Here is a 13,463-nt window from a genome sequence, read left to right as displayed (position 1 = left end):
TTGTCCACTATTACCTGTCCTTGCTGCCATCTTGTATATATACATGTCTTTTTAAAAATTCTAAATTAGCTGATGAATTCTTGGTGTACCGATAATAGTTCTTTTTCCTCCAAATTGGAATTATTTTTCCTTAGATCTTCAGTATCTGATTCCTGAGAACTTCCCATCCTTCCTGGAGTGACTTCTCATTTAGAAATTTAGTCCTTTATCTTACATTAATCTTTTTTTCTGAACTCATTCATTTTCTGAATCTGTTCCCCAAATCTATGTCAGACTATACCTGGGTTTCTTTTTCTTTTTCACAAAATCTAAGATGGAGAGGTCATCTCCCTCCCCCACCCCCAGCAAGATCCTTGTCCTTTGTACTCCAGCAGTAAACTCTCTATTGTTGGGGAGGCAACAAGGAGCAATACTTGATTTGGAGTCATAGGACTAAGAGTTTGGATGTGAGCTGTACCATTTAGTACCCCTGTAATCTTGGGTAAATGATTTAATTCTCTTGGGCTTCAGTTTCCTTCTTTGTAAAATTAGTAAGTTGGACTAAGTGACTGTTAAGATCTTTTCCATCTCTAAATCTATGATTCTATGATCTTAGATCCAGGGCAGAATTTCTCCTTATTAGTTCTTCTACCATTTATTTGAATGATGAAATTATTATTATGGTACAAAGGATACAAGAGGGATAGACCTGTGGTTTCACTGGTGTAAGGAACTCCTAGAGAGTCTCACAAACTTCTTCTAGAGTTGCCTATAATGCAGATAAGTTAAATGACTACAAGTCTTCCTGAAGTTAATCTTTAAGTCTAGTAGCAATTAGGTGGCACAGTGGATAGAGTGCTGGGCCTAGAGTCAGGAAGACTTATCTTCCTAAGTTCAAATCTGACCTCAAATACTTCCTAGCTATGTGACCCTGGGTAAGTCACCTAACCTTGTTTGCCTCAGTTTCCTCATCTGTCAAATGAGTTGGAGAAGGAAATGGCAAGCTAGTATCTTTGCCAAGAAAACCCCAAATGAGGTCATGAAGAGTCAGACACTACTGAAAAAAATGATTCAACAGCAATTTAATAATGCTAATTTATTTGGCTCCAGAAAATGAGTTTGCTAAGGAAATTAATGAAAATTTATTTAGTGAAATGAATGAAAATTTAAGGAATTCTGACAAGAGGCTATGGATAGCTCAGATTATCTATATCCCCATATGGATAGACATTTTTAAAAACAACACCCTTAAATAAATGAATCAAGAAGAGAAAAGAATCAAAACAGGCAAAGAGACTCAAAAGAGAATAATCTCTTAGACAGGGGAAGGGAAAAGAAAAAGAAATGAACAAGGAGAAAACAATTTTGACAGAATAAAAATGCACTCAACTCACCTGAAGAGAATTCACTTGGAGGAAAAAAATAAATAAGCACATGTCTTACAACAATGGCTACAGAAATTAAATTGCATCATGTAAGGGATAAATAAAATTGGATTTAAAAAACACCTAAAAGGCCATGAAAACAGATCAGAGATGAAGCTTGGCATAATGGAGATAGCCAAGAAGACTTAGGTTCAAATTCCTCCTCTGACGCTTACCAGCTCTGTGACTGTAATGTAGCTTCTCTGAGACTCAATTTCCTCATCTTTAAATATATACAGAACCTAACTCACAGGGTTGCCATGAGGTTAAAACAAGATACTAAATGTATATGAAGTGCTTTGCAAACTCTAAAACACTATAGAAATATCAATTATATTATACAATTGTAACCAAATTAATGGGCAGCTAGGTGGTACAGTGGATAGAGTGCTGCACCTGGAGTCAGGAAGACTCATTCTCCTGAGTTCAACTCTGACCTCAGACACTTACTAGCAATGTGACCCTGGGCAAGTCACTTAACCCTATTTGCCTCAGTTTCCTCATTTGCAAATGGACTGGAGAAGGGAATGGCAAATCACTCTAGTATCTTTGCCAAGAAAAACCCAAATGGAGTTATGAAGAGTTGGACATGATTGAAATGACTAAACAACAACAAACAAAACCAAATTAATATGAAAGAACAAAAATCCAAGAATATCCATTAGGAAAAAAAAAGATCAAATTATATGACAAATAGCTAATTACCAGAAAGGTGAATGACTTGCTCCACTTATATTGTGAACAAATGGCAAAAATAGGATTTAGACCCAGGTCTTTTAACAACAAGGAAAATGAGTTCCCTGTACCCTCATCATTTTTTAGGCAATTCCTTCTTAGAAAATTGTCTTGTTCAATCTCTTTGGGAAACTGAGGTACAAAGAAGTGAGATGCTGTGAAATATCATCCAGCTAATTCATAGTTGAAGTGAGACTAGTTGAATTGTGATATCCTGTCCAATACAAAATAGATTTTTAAAAACGATTTGGGAATGAAGAAAATCTAATCCCATTAATGTAAAGAATGGTAAGAGAGAAGTAAAGTAGATGAGAAAAGTTTGTAGATACTCATTGGAAAATCTAGATATCTCTCTTCCATGTCTGTATTATATTTGCCTTTAGCACAAGAGGTATTAGTATGTACAACCCCTAATATCAAGGAGCTAACTTGTTTTTCTACCCTCTCGGCTGAGAAATTTGCCTCATCTTTCACTTAAAAAATCACAGACATTCACCAAGAGTTCCCTCTTCTCCCCTTCTCCTCACCTTATAGCACTTAGATGCCTTCTGCCACTATCGCCCCTTTCTCACAAGAAGATGTACTCTTATCCTGCCAAGGTGAATTCCTCTATGTGTACAAGTAATCCCATTCCAACCTTCCTGCTCCAAAAGGTTGTCCCTTCTATTATCCCAACTTTGAGTCATCTTCAATATCTCTCTTTTTCCTGACTCTTGAATCAGAGAATGTGGGTTCTGTCTACTGGCTGTTTCCTACTGCCTATAAACTTGCCCTTGCCTCCCCTATTCTTAAAAACAAAACAAAAACGTTTGATCCACCAATCCCAGCTATCTATTTTCCTATAGCTGTCTTCCCTTTCTTGGGTAAATTCCTTGAGAAGGCCATCTATAATATTGCCTCCACTTCCTTTCCCCTCACTTGATTAATTTTCTATAGTGGGGTTTCTGACTTCATCATTCAACTTAAACTGCTCTCTCCTAAGTTACCAATCATCTCTTACTTGCCAAATCTAATGACTTTTGATCAAAACTCATCCTTCTTGACCTTTCTACAACCTTTGACACTGTTGATCACCACCTTCTCCTTGATACTTCCTTCTCAGGTTTTCCTGACATTGCTCTTTTCTGATTGTCCTGTTGACTGAATACTTTTCAGTCTCTTTTGCTGGATCTTCATCTAGGTCACACCTTTTAATGGTGTGCCTGTCCTGAGTCTTCTTCTCTTCTTCCTTATATGGTTTTGCTTGGTGATCTCATCAATTCCCCTGGACTCAATTATTATGATAATGCTGATGACTCTCAGATCTACCATGTTTCATCGTATAATCATTACATCCTATGTGGGTTATTTTTTTTTTTTGGTCTAAAAATTGGTTTATACCTTCCATGTAGTTGGTCATATGGTATAATTCGTCATAGCACTTAAAAGGTAAACAGAGCAGCAATGTATTCACCATTGGCATATGGATACACATTTATCTCTTGTGCATTGTGAGATGAGAGCCTGGAATTCTCAGTCACATGCATTGTCAGTATTAAATTTTAACATATATTCACAAGTATTCTGTGCATCTTAATCTTGCACCAAAGACAGTTTAGTAATAAATGATTTTTAAGTAGTATTTGCACAATTTTTAAAAGCTTCACATAATGGTCACACCTACCTTTTGCAAAAAAATTTAGGCATAAAATCTGTGACGATTATGTGGTGAAATATGGTACTTATTCAAGCTCTATTTTCTCTCCTGACCTGGAGACTCACATTTCCAACTACCTATTAGACAACCCAAACTAGATGTCTCATAGACATATTAAATCACTAATGCTTAGTACAGTGCCTGGCACATAGTAGGTACTAGATAAATGTTTGTTGACTGAAAGACTGACTACAGTTTGTAATATAGTAACAATTTGTAAACTGATATATATGTTTGTTTACAATTTGTAAACAAATATGTTTACAGGTACTTGTGTATGTTTACAATTTGTAAACAGATATATGTGTATGGGTGTATCCACATACACTAAATTGAATAGGAGGGTATGATAAGGAGGTAATCAGGGAATGCTTCATAGAGGAGGTGGCACATGAGTTTAAAGGAAGCTTCGAGGAGTTATAAGAGGCAGAGATGAGTAGCATGTACATTCCAGGAATGGGTTGGGGGGGAGGAGACATCAAGTTGGGAGGAGAGGCACCAAGTTCGGGAAATTACAAACAGATCAGTTTTTCTGGAATCATCAAAATAAGCTTTTAGCTCACCCCTGAGTTATGGGAGGTTTGAAAGCTCACCAATAATTCCAAGGGAACATTGCTTCCATTTAAGAACCTCCACTTGTAGAATTCCTATAAACACTTCCTTGTAGAAGCATTTTAATCTTGCCTACAAATTTAGAAAAGCTTTTCTGTGCCTAATATGTAAGCACAAAAGCAGGAGCCCCATTTGAGAGATACCCCTCCCCCATACAAGTAAAAGAAAGATGGGGCGTGGGGAGAGGATCCCTATAAGTCATTTGCTTGCTTGGCAATATTTCTGACAAATTTCTGAAAGGTTCCCATCCTATGTAAGTAAAAAAGTTTTGCCAAAGTCACATAGACCTAGTTACTGTGCCAAGGAGCCATCACACTAGAAAGCACATGATCAATCAGAAGGTTAAAAGATCTTGAAGCAGAGAGACATTTAGAAATTCTTTTCAATTTAAAACACTAAAAATCCCAAAGTGAATACTTAAAAGCAAACTACAGACATAGCACCCCAGGAGAGAATAGAAAATAACCTATTGATTCATTCAACCCCTATTTATTAAGTGCTTATTAGGCATCAAGCATTGTGCTAGGTATTGGTGGCACAATGAGAACAAATGTAACAATTCCTCCCCTCAGGGAGCTTCCCTTCTGCTGGGAGCTTATCCATTGCATCAAGGCAGCTCCATACTTCCTCTATTTATGAACATTGTGCCAAAGGTAAGCCTGTAACCATCTAGACCTGGATGATGTGCCCCTTTGGAGAATTGAATCAGCACATAGTGGGTAGGAGGTATTCAAAGGCAACCATATGTTACTTTTATTAATGTCAGCTGGCTGGAGAGCCTGTATCCCCTTAGACATCATTGAATAAAAATGGAACAAAGGGCATGTATGCATGGTTACTTTCATGCTGAAGAAAGCATGGTTTTTTACCACTCAATAGATCTGATCACCTTATTCACGCTTGACAAAAAGCCAGACTGTCAATTGGGTGCCAATGATAAGACTCTTGCCTTATCCAGAACACATACAACTTTGTATATTCTACATAGATTATGGTACAGCTGAAGGTATATGGTTTTATCACAACACTTGGAAGCCGTCTTAGATTTTTCTTTTCTGTTCCTTCCCATTTTCTCTTCACTCACTCTGTCTCATATATTCATTTCCCTAATCTAGTTCTGGTGCTGGATTCCCAAGAAAGAGGGAGATTTAGGGTGGGGAGCGGGAAGGAAGCAGTATCTTCGATTTCTAGGGGCTGTGACATCAACTTCTGGTTTCTTCTTTGCCCCATAGACTATAGGATTAGTGCCTTCTCTCCAGTGTTGTGCTGAAATCAGCTTGAACCAACTCAAGGGATGGTTGTTAAATTTTCAGCAAGCATTTACACCTTGGAAAGTGGCAAATGCTACAAATCAGGGCTTGATTTATTGTTTTGTTGATTTTCTAGATTTAAAGTGATGGAGAAAATATTAATGATTCAGGTTAAACTTAAAGGTGTATTATGTGTAGGCTGCCCCCCCCCCCCGCCCCAGAACCAGTTGTTGAACATTTACAGCATGATGCTGGCTCTTTTCAATCTCTAGTGGTTCTTGAGCCTCCAGGATGCCAAGCACCAATAACTTATAGGTATTAATTCAAATATTACACCAAATAGCCTAGAAAATGCTTATACTCTAAAACGAACAATAAACAAGGACAATATGCAACAGAAACAGATGTATAGCATTATGCTAAGAATTTAGAGTCAGAGGAGCTGGGTTTGAATCCCAACCTTGCTATCCAGTGAGTCATTTGGGACTTCACTTTCTCCCATCTAAAATATGAAAAGGTTGGGCAAATCAAATCAAATCAACCAACATTTATTAAGCATCTATTGTTTGCCCTGGGCAGCTAGGTGGCCTTGTGAATAGAGGTCTGGGCCTGGAGTCAGGAAGATTCTTCCTGATTTCAGATCTGGCCTCAGATACTTGCTAGCTATGAGAACCTGGGTGAGGGTGATTCACTTAACCCTGTTTGCCTCAATTTCCTCATCTGTCAAATGAGAAGGAAATGGCAAATCACTCCAGTATCTCTGCCAAGAAAACCCCAAATGGGGTCACAAGGAGTTGGATTTGACTGAACACCAGAACTTTGCCCTGAACTGTGCTAAGCCCTGGGGATGCAAAGACAGAAAAAAATTAGTCCCTGCTCCCCCAAGGAGCTCACAGTCTTCAATGAACAAGATAATCTTTAAGGTAGCTTCCAACTCAATAGCCTACATTTCTACATTAATTCCCCACAAATCATATTTTCTGTGGTTGAATTTGAGTCTGAATGAAATTTCTTAAGAGTATGGGGAATTGGGGACAGCTAGGTGGCACAGTGGACAGAGCTCTAGCCTTGGAGTCAGGAGAACCTGATTGCAAATCAGGCCACAGACCAGACACTTACTAGCTGTGTGACCCTGGGCAAGTCACTTAATCCCAATTGCCTCACCAAAAAGAAAAAAAAGAGTATGGGGAATTGGGAGACATACTGAGGGGGTCCAACATATTAATGGACAAGTAGGTACAGGGTAATTTAAGAAGAGGACAGCTAGATGGTGAAATGGAATAGAGCACTGGGTTTGGAGTCAGGAAGGTTCTAGCCTGAATCTTGCCTCAAACATTTACTATCTGTGTGACTGTGGGCAAGTCACAACTTCTGTTTGACTCAATTATAAAATGAGGGTAATAGCAGGGATGCTATTGACTGCCTTGAAGGGTTTCTGTGAGGATCAAATGAGATGATATTTGTAAAAGTGCTTGACACATAGTAGAAACTACATAAATGCTTATTCCCTTCCTATCCCTTCTCCACACTCCCAGTAAGACACAGGTGTTTTTGGTTCTCAAAGACTGAGGAGATGCTCAAAGCTAAGGGAATGGTGAATTGTGATCGCCAGAAACTTTATTTGATCAAGTATATCCAGTATCATAGATTCAAGAACATAAATCTGGAACTATACTCTGAGATGACTGTCACTTGATCGACTTGTTATAATCTCTAACTACAACTGCACTGATGCCCTCTAATAACAAACTTCCCTCCCCTGGATATGGAAATCTGCCACTGAAAGCTACAATAACAAGAACAAATAAACAAAATGGGGAAACGTCTTATTCCTTTTCTTTTTCATATGAACACAAAGAATAGAGTGTTGTTCATAGGAAAATAAATATAACTGGTCTGATTTTAAAATGGGAGGTTGGAAGGGCAGCATAGGATCATGGGATGGGCTAGGTTCATACCTCACAGAGTGCCCCTTCCACAAGAACTTGGGAAAGTTCTATCCCCGAGGACTAGATAGAACGATAATTTATTTGAATAACATTTTAAAGTTTGCTAAGGTATTTCAATATGTTAATTCGTGTGACTGGTACATTTTATGTTGTCGGTGTGGTTCAAACCTTTTGCAAAATACTTCTTGGTGCCCCAGGGAACTAAGACTATAGATTGCTAAACAGTTGCTGAGACTCCTGGCCCACAGTAGGTGCTTAATCAATGTTTTTAAAATTGAATTAACCCAGCAGGTGTCGCTGCTGTCGAGAAAGACAGAAGGAGGGAGAAAGGCCAGCTAAACCTAAGCCGAAGCTTTGACATCACATTAAGCTCCTCCTCAGGCGCACATATTATACACACACACAGACACACACACGCACACATACACACACACGAAAACATACACACACACACGGAAACATACACGCGCAGTTTCCTCCTCTGCTGGTTCCGTCCTCCCCAAAGTCCCAAAGACTGCTACTTTCCCCACCGCGGCAGACAAGCCCTCTCCTCCCTGTACATGTCAGTGAAGAGAGAAAAGAGCCCGGCGCGGACCTTGGAGAGCCCGGAGGCGGCGGCAGCAGCAGGACGCGCAGAGAGACTGCCTCCCTTTCCCGAGCCTCCTCGGGGCAGCAGCACCCACAGCACCCCTGGTGAGGCTCAGGCCACTCCCAAGTGAGCTGGAGCAGTGGGTGCGAAGCCGCTTCGCACTCTCTTCCTCCCCCTACCACCCTATGAGGGGAGGAGAAGCAACCCAGAGCGGGAGCCGGACCATTGGCCAGCCCGACTCCCCAGCGACGCCCGGGCGCCTCCTCTCCCTCCCGCCGGGCCCTGGGCGAAGAGCATGAAACAGCCGCTCCCCGGCTGCTAAGGACAGCAGTCGGCCCAGAGCCGCGGGAGCCGCGCGTCCTAGAAGCCTCAGCACTGACACCGGACAGACCGGCAGCACCAGCCGCAGCAGCAGCAGGAGCCCGGCAGGGGGTGGGAGACGGCAACTGCAAAGACGGGGGTGGGGGGAGGGCGCGGGGGGGCGGGGACCGGGTGGGGGGGGGGCGCCCGGCGGAGGAGAAAGATGGCAATGTCTCTCATCCAAGCGTGCCGCAGTCTGGCTCTCTCAACATGGCTGCTTTCCTTTTGTTTCGTGCATTTGCTGTGCCTGGACTTTACCGTAGCTGAGAAGGAGGAATGGTACACAGCGTTCGTGAACATCACCTACATCGAGCCGGGGTCGCCGGCGGCGGCGGCGGCGGCTGGGGCGCTGGGCGCCTCCGGGGAGCTGCGCAGCGAGAAGAGCGAGTGTGGCCGCTACGGCGAGCACTCGCCCAAGCTGGATGCCCACGGGCGGGTAGCCATGGCCAGTTCCGTCCAGGAGCGCCTGGCCTGCGACCCCAACACCAAGTTCGCCGTCCCGGCCCACGTCAAGCACTGGATAGCCCTTATCCCCAAGGGTAACTGCTCTGACAAGGACAAAATCCGGCACGCTTTCATGCAGAACGCCTCCGCGGTGGTCATTTACAATGTGGGGACCAACACCAACGAAACCACCACGATGTCCCATCCAGGTGAGCGACCGGGGGCCTGGGAGGAGGGCACTCGGGAAGCAGGGGGTGGGGGTGGGGATAGGAAGGAGGCGCTGGGGATGGAGACTCCGAGAAAAAGCTAGCGCCTGCTTCCATCTGGAAAGTAGATCCTGTGCTGAAAGCTACTGACTGTTCTCTGCGCCTTTTAAGTTTTGGGGGGGTTTGATGCCAGCTTTTTTTATTTTTTTAAGACAAAGGTCATTTTCATATGGTGATACGGTAGGGCGATTAGAGAGCTGGATCTGGAGAGACCCAGAGTTTGTTCTACATAGCGGTAAGGAAAGAGTGAAAAAGGATGAAAAAACTTTATGGGTAAGAAGACCTGGATTTGGAGGGACCAGGACAGGAGACAGTTCTCCTTGGGGATTGCCAGCCCTGGAACTGATCTCTATGATAGCTGGGATAGCTGTCACTGGGAGCCATCAGGTAGAAAGCTCCACCTGAGCCAATAGTGCCGGTATCTAGAGGTTAGGGTTTCTCCCTGCAGCGCACCCAAGGTGAACTTGTTCCTTCAGGTTGTGTTTCATTTCTTCGTGGAAGATTAAGTGTTTTCTTCTTTCCTGGGCTTGAGCAAGTGGCAAATAAAAATGTATACTTTTGAAGTGCTGCAGCTGTCCAGAAGGAAAACTGGTAACGGAGACATAACTGTAAACAGCCTCAAGCTGATGCAAGTGAGGAAAGTTTGAAAGGCATAAAGTTATGGCCAGTTTCTGTATGTTGTGTCATACAGGCCGACAGTATGGAGGGATTAGCATACTTGGGAGCTGTGTTTGGTGAGGAGCTAATTGCAAGCTGGGAAGGGCAAGTGTTTCTTAGTTGTTGCGAGCAAAGCAGGGGATACTGTAACGTAGCATACTTCCCTTTTGCAGGTGTAGTTGCAGATGGAGAATATCTGCATTTGCAGGAACAACAAAACCAAAACAAAACAACAAGAAAAAAAAAAGCAGGCTTGACAAAGTATTCGGTTTTAGTGGACTGGCCCCAGGAGCCCAAAATAGCACCTGTTATGTGTGCCCATAAAGAGATTCCTTAGAAGGGCACCCTATCTCCTCCCCTCCTCCTTGCTGTGTACACATAATTCCCCAAAGACATGTAGGAATAGGATTGTCGGATACTACCCCACATGGTGAGCCTTGGAATCACCTAAAAAACGAAATTCTCTTTTAACAGATCTTTTTAATTTGAAAGAGTGAGGTTTATAAAGTGGAATGCCATTAGCTGAAAGGAGTGGGGGGGAGGGTGCAGGAGAGGTGGTGGAGAGAAAAAGCAGGCAGAAAATGCCTTCTTCAAGGACAGGTTTCCATTTCAAGGGCCCATATCCATCAAAGGGAAAATATCACTTATTAGTTAGATATGTTGTAGGTTTCCAGCCAGAAATTAACACCAGCTGTTTTACATGAGGAAAGTAATTGGCTTTAAAGCAAACAGGTTAGTAAGTTTAGGGGAACTTTCAAGCCTTCCCACATAATATTCTGTGGCATAACAAATGGTAAACAGAGAAAATGTCTTTGTCTTAGAACGGTTGGTTGCCTACAAAACCCTAAAAATATTTAGCATGCATTCTTGAAAGTGATTGTTTACTGGCAAGGGGCAGGGCAGTTGGGAAGGATACTGTAGGTCTAGGACTTGCTTTGTCGTCAGGAATGTTATAATAACTTTTGTTTGTTTGTTTTCATATGGACATGTGACTTTACTGGTGCAGGTAACTTCAGGCATGCAAGCTTCCTCCACTGATGCACACTGGGCACTGAGAAGATTAGTAATTTCTCAGTCAATTGGAGCTTGGCATGATGGAAAGTGTGCTGTCTGGGGAATCAGAAGACCTGGTTTTAAATCCTATCTGTAATGCTTATTACCTTTGTGCCCTTGGGCAAGTCACTTAACCACTCTAGGCCTCAGTTTTCTCATCTGTAGAATGAGATGATTGTGCTAGATGCTCTTTGGGGTGCCTTGCAGGTCTAGATATCTGATTCATAAGGTAGGATCTGAGCTTAGGTCTTCCTAACTCCAGTTCTAGCCTTCTATCCACTTGCATGGCCTCTCAGTAAACTTTATGATTAAAGCATTGCAACTTTTTTGGACTTTTCATAAGCCAAATATAATTCAATAATATTTAATCATTTGAGCAAGGAGTGGCAGCGATCATGCAGTTGGAAAAGAGAGCTAGTCCTTTATGACTTAAAAAAAAAGTCTTTAATAACCAAAGCACAATGCTTTCTTAACTTGTACCCATGCCTGGAGTCTTAAAATCAGCCTCTGATTCAACCTCAAGTCCATTGTATTATTTGTTCCTGTCTAATAAGGTTCTCTAAAACTGCCAACATGCTGGATCAATTAATGCTTGCCTCAGTGTGTGTGTGTGTGTGTGTGTGTGTGTTTTAAGAATGTATTAAGCTGTTTTCCCACACAATTGTTGTTTTATTAAGGCACAGTAGGAGTGAAAGATCTACTAACAGTTTGAAGGTTAAAGGCCAAGAGAAGTATAGGAAATTCTTTACCATCACAACTGGTCTGTGTGTCTAAAAATGTGTTAATGCTGGATCTGATAATAGGCAAGTAACTTTATCATTATTATCTGACAATTCCTTGTTCCCAAAACTCCATCTCAGATATGGCATTGATTTTTTTTTTCTTATGGCTGCTTTAAAAGGAGATACGTGACCAGGGAACATTGTTAGCCCTGCATTTCATGCTGAGATGAATTTTTTTTTTTTTTGCTTTTCTCAAAGCTTGGAACCACTGGTCTGACTATCAAAGTCTTGCAGCTGCAGCATTTGGGGACTCAAAATTATTTTTTAAATTAAATTTTAAATAAGTACTTAAACTCAGTTTGGGAAAATGAGGGTATTTGGGCTTTTGGTCAAAATATTCTCATCTCATGAAAAATAGAAGTTAATTTACATTCATATTTTCTGAAATACAGAGTAGCTTCAATTTATGGATGGCCTACTTATGTTCACCCCTTTCTGGAAATAACCAGGTGGCTGGATGTTTAAGGAATCCTACTTCCCTCCTTAGCATTCCTGGGAATTTCCCTGTTCTCTTCCTTTTCCATACTCCTTTTTGTTATAGATCTTTTTGCTGCCTCTCACTCACTCCTCCCTTGATGCTTTGACTCCTAGGACCATAGATATAGAGCTGAAAGGAGGCTTAGAAGCCATGTAGTCCAACACTCATCTTTTATATCTAGGAATACCGAGGCCCAGAGAGTTTAAATGCTCACCCAAGGCCAGTGAGTTGAAGAACTGGGATTTTAACTTAGTTCCTCTGCCTCCAAATTCTTCCTGAATGAATAATTTCATCCAGCTTCTGCTCTCCTTCACTATCCCAAGTACCCATTGGTCATTTATTTTCTTACTCTTCCCTCACTTCCCATTTCTGGTTCTTACCCCAGAGCCCCGACTCCAATTCTTCATCCTCTGACAACCTTAGAAGCCATCTTGGCATGAAACTATTGCCCTGCCTTCTAGTTATTCTTCCTACCCTATTTGAAATCCTTCTCCAGAACACGGGAACCATCGTAAGTGGGCACCCTTCAAACTGCTCAGTAGGAAAGATAGAGAAGGGAGTTCCTCTTGCCAGATTTGTATGGAGGGAGATGAGGTACCAGTATTCCAAGTTTCCCCATAAAACATTGTTATTTATGGTTCTGAGTTACAGTGATACCATGATTACAGTTTTATGCTTTAAGTATTGCTTCTTCAATGTATCAAGGATCTATGATTTTGTTTAACAAATAATTCAACAATAATATGTGATTTTGTTTAACAAATAATTCAGCAAACATATTAGGGACAGCTAGGTGGTGCAGTGGATAGAGCACCAGCCCTGAAGTCAGGAGGACCTGAGTTCAAATCCAGCCTCAGACCAAACACTTGACACTTACTAGCTGTGTGACCCTGGGCAAGTCACTTAACCACAATTGCCTTAAAAAAAGGAAATAAACATATTAATGTACCTACTATGTGCATTATTGAGTGCATTATTGCACTATTGAGAAGAACTGGAGATATAAGGACAAAAATAAACACCCCCAGTCCTTCCAGAGTTCCCATTTCTGCTATGGGAAAGGAGGATACAACCTGTAGACTTCACTCAAAACTTAGGGGAGTGGGGATGGATCTGGGGAAAAGTTTCTTGAAGTAGTTATTTGAGCTGAGCCTTGAAAGAAGATAAGGATTCTGGGCAGACTTGAAGG

General features: G+C 41.7%; 1 protein-coding gene across 2 annotated transcripts in view; it reads left to right on the top strand.

Moving 5' to 3' along the window:
* The first annotated feature begins 8,738 nt into the window (after nucleotides 1-8,738).
* Nucleotides 8,739-13,463, top strand: part of RNF150 (ring finger protein 150) — a 337,900-nt gene continuing 333,175 nt past the window's right edge. For both annotated transcript variants that reach the window (XM_027866842.1, XM_027866841.1), the window contains exon 1: nucleotides 8,739-9,247. In XM_027866842.1, coding sequence (XP_027722643.1) covers nucleotides 8,758-9,247 — 490 coding nt within the window. In that variant the 5' untranslated portion in view covers nucleotides 8,739-8,757. The remainder of the gene's footprint in view (nucleotides 9,248-13,463) is intronic.

This window comes from Vombatus ursinus, unplaced genomic scaffold (genome assembly GCF_900497805.2).
Source record: "Vombatus ursinus unplaced genomic scaffold, bare-nosed wombat genome assembly UNPS02014784.1, whole genome shotgun sequence".
Lineage (NCBI taxonomy): Eukaryota > Metazoa > Chordata > Mammalia > Diprotodontia > Vombatidae > Vombatus > Vombatus ursinus.
Note: the sequence above shows the minus strand (reverse complement) of the source record. Positions and strands in the feature narration are given on the sequence as shown.